This window comes from Rana temporaria, chromosome 1, assembly GCF_905171775.1.
Source record: "Rana temporaria chromosome 1, aRanTem1.1, whole genome shotgun sequence".
In the NCBI taxonomy this organism is placed as follows: Eukaryota; Metazoa; Chordata; class Amphibia; order Anura; family Ranidae; genus Rana; species Rana temporaria.
Window position 1 is genome coordinate 228,106,729 of NC_053489.1, and position 3,549 is coordinate 228,110,277.

Here is a 3,549-nt window from a genome sequence, read left to right on the forward strand (position 1 = left end):
GCTGGGACCTGCTGAACGGCTGTGTACATTCACAGCCGAGAGCTCTGTACTAACATTCAACACAGAGCTCTGTACACAGGGAGCGATCTAACAGTTTTGCAGGAATGAGAAACTGAGAGATCATTAGTAAAAAGCAGCACACTTTACACACATATTTAACTCCTTGACCGCCCTAGATATTACACAGGACCCCCCCCAGTCCCGCTGACCTGTTGCACGGCGATCTCCTCTTCTGAGCCCCGGTATAACCGCCTTATGAGTCCAGGCTTTAGAGATCCTCCTGCCATTCACACGTCTTCTTCCCTGCTGACAGGATGAGCTACGCAGGTTCTGATTGGTCTGCAACGCCCATGTGATGGTGCCGACCAATTAGAATGCTCTAAAAATGTCCCTCCTGACAAGGTAAGTTTTGGAGAATCAGCTGTGGGGACTTCTAAGGCGGTTATACCATGGTTCAGAACGGGATAACCAGGTCAACGGGACTGGTGGGGGGAGCAGAGAAGGGCGTCCTGTGTAAGTTCACCTTACAAGGTGAACTTACCCTTTAATGTCAGATTACCTGCTGCATTATCGCAGTTACATAGTTACATAGTTACATAGTTAGTCAGGTTGAAAAAAGACACAAGTCCATCCAGTTCAACCACAAAAAATAAAAAAACAAAAATAAAAAACACAGTAAAATCCTATACACCCAACTCCATTCCCACAATGGCAGTGCCATTATAAGTCACTGATCACCGCCATTACTAGTATATAAAAAACATTTGTGTATATATACCGTAGCTTGTAGACGCTATAACCTCCATGCAAACCAATCAATATACACTTATTGGGATTTTATTTTTTACCAAAAACAGATACATATCGGATATGTTTTATAGCAGAAAGTAAAAAATATTTTTTTTTTTTCGTAATTTTACCAAATAAAAGCTTTATTTGTGTGGCAAAAAAATATATATACAAATTTAGTTTGGGTAAATCGTTGCATGACCATGCAATTACCAATTTAATTAGCGCAGTGCTAAATAGCAAAAAATGGCCTGGTCCTGAAGGGGGTAAATCTTCCGAAGCTAAAGTGGTTAACCACTTCCCGCCCGCCGTATGCAGAATGACGGCCGGGAAGTGGTTCTGTTATCCTGACTGGGCGTCAAATGACGTCCAGCAGGATAACATGCCGGCACGCACCTGGGGGCACGAAGCGCAGCGATCGCTAGTGTGGCGTGTCAGTCTGACACACCGCATCTCCGAACGTGGTAAGAAGCCTCTGACAGAGGCTTCTTACCATGAAATCACAGCATGAACCAGGAAGTGCCGGTAAATGGCATTCCTCGGTGCACGCTGACAGGGAGAGACAATCGGCGGCTCTCCCTGTCAGAGGGTGGGTCTGTGCTGATAATCAACACATTGGTTATCAGCACAAACCCATCAATCGTACCCATCAGCTGCCAAACGGTGCCCAGTCTGTGCCCCATCATAACCCCCCTCTCGGTGCCCAATAAAGTGCCAATCGGTGCCCACCACAGTGCAAATCGGTGCCCACCATAGTGCCAATCAGTGTCCATCATAGTGCCCAGCATTAACACCTGTCCAGTACCTGCCCATCAGTGCCATCTATTAGTGTCCATCAGTGCTGCCTGTCAGTGTCCATCAGTACCGCCTTTTAGTGCCCATCAGTGCTGCATATCAGTGCCACTTATCAGTGCCCATCAATTCTACATATTAGTGCCTCCTCATCAGTGCCAACTCATCAGTGCCCACTCATCAGTGCCCGTCAGTGAAGGAGAAAGCAACATTTTATAAAAGAAACAAAGAAAAACATATTTTTTCAAAAATGTAGGTCTTTTTTAGTTTGTTTAGCAAAGAATAAAAACCGTAGAGGTGATCAAATACCACCAAAAGAAATCTCTATTTGTGGGAAGAAAATGATAAAAATGTAGTTTTGGTGTTGCATGACCGAGGAATTGTCATTCAAAGTGCGACAGCACTGAAAGCTGAAAATTGTCCTGGGCAGGAAGGGGTGAAAGTGCCTGGTATTGAAGTGGTTAAATAAAAAGAAGAATCAGCTGTAAAAATCTCAACAAAAATGAAAACTGTTATGGGGTGTGTAAAATCTGTACCCCATAATATGTATTGTGTAGTTCCTGCTTCTGGTTTGGTGGAAAGTTGTGGGTGAAATATAAAAAAGGGGAAACATTCCACACATGGTGGTCACCTGAGGTGAGAGGTGGAGAGCAGAGCCATGGTTTCAGGTGTATTGAAGTTTCCCTCGCTCAGCACATACAGGTGACTTGTACCCCAGTCTATGAGAGGAACCCTAGTCAGGGCAATGCTGAGTTCCTGTCCTGTGCAAAGTTGTGGGTGAAATATAAAAAAGGGGAAACATTCCACACATGGTGGTCACCTGAGGTGAGAGGTGGAGAGCAGAGCCATGGTTTCAGGTGTATTGAAGTTTCCCTCGCTCAGCACATACAGGTGACCTGTACCCCAGTCTATGAGAGGAACCCTAGTCAGGGCAATGCCGCTGAGTTCCTGTCCAGTGCGGGTCACGTGTGTCCTTGCTGCCCATTGGGTCACCTCTACTCACACCGCTCGCTGGCCTTCAGCAGTCAATGGAGTTGTAAAGTGAGCGAGGACTGCCAGACACGCCCCCACACTCTACGATTGGCCGCTCTCAAAGTTCCCCGACCCTAATAGGACATCCTGACCGTATACAGGTGACGGCTCCTCCCCTCACACTGTAGCATAGGGTGACCTCTGTATTGTAATTCCCCGTGTTCACTGATCACACCGCGGAGAGTCCGATCTATACACCGGCCACTATGCAGATCGAGACCGAGGGGATCCCCTACCCTGCACAACGCCAGGACACCCCGGGACCAGGTGAGATGGGCACATAGAACTGGGGCATGTGTGCTGACACTCTGTTCTACCATCGTCCTGTGTCTATAGAAATACATGGTGCTGTGATTGTAGTGTGCCCATCTATATACCATCTATATGGAGTACAGATCCCCCTTCTGCCAGTCCTGGCTGCTGCTCAGGTGACACTTCGGGGGGGGGGGGGGGGGGGGTTGACTAGTATTGGAAAGTTGTGCTCATTGAACACGTGTGTGTGTGTACACTGTGTGCCAAGGTCACCTCTGCTGGGGGGAGACCACTACAAATGGACGATCACCCCCCCCCCCCCCCCCCCCCCTCATGTCAGGGGTGTCCTCTACATACAAAGTCACCCCATGATATGATTACAGCATGTACACATGTAAAGTCATTGGGTGATCAATGTATGGAGCTCTCATCAGTCATACAAAGAATACGACTAATTACTAACCACAAATGGATCATCTTTTATTAGATACATATCTTATATGTTACGCATCAGTATGGAGGTTACAGGCAGTGTGTTCTACACACCAACATTCTTCTTCTTCTACCTCCTATTATTATTATACACAATGTACAAGACCAGGGAGATAGACAAGAGGGCAAGGGGACACTGATCCCGAGAGCTTACCATCTAATAGGGAAAATTATACATAATAACCGAGGGAG

The 3,549-nt window shown here is 46.7% G+C and overlaps 1 protein-coding gene across 1 annotated transcript in view; it reads left to right on the plus strand.

Moving 5' to 3' along the window:
* Positions 1 to 2,741: 2,741 nt before the first annotated feature.
* LOC120937729 (clustered mitochondria protein homolog) overlaps positions 2,742 to 3,549 on the plus strand; it is a 109,701-nt gene continuing 108,893 nt past the window's right edge. Inside the window, exon 1 of the mRNA XM_040351178.1 lies at positions 2,742 to 2,880. Within this exon, the coding sequence (XP_040207112.1) occupies positions 2,820 to 2,880 (61 nt within the window). The 5' untranslated portion in view covers positions 2,742 to 2,819. The remainder of the gene's footprint in view (positions 2,881 to 3,549) is intronic.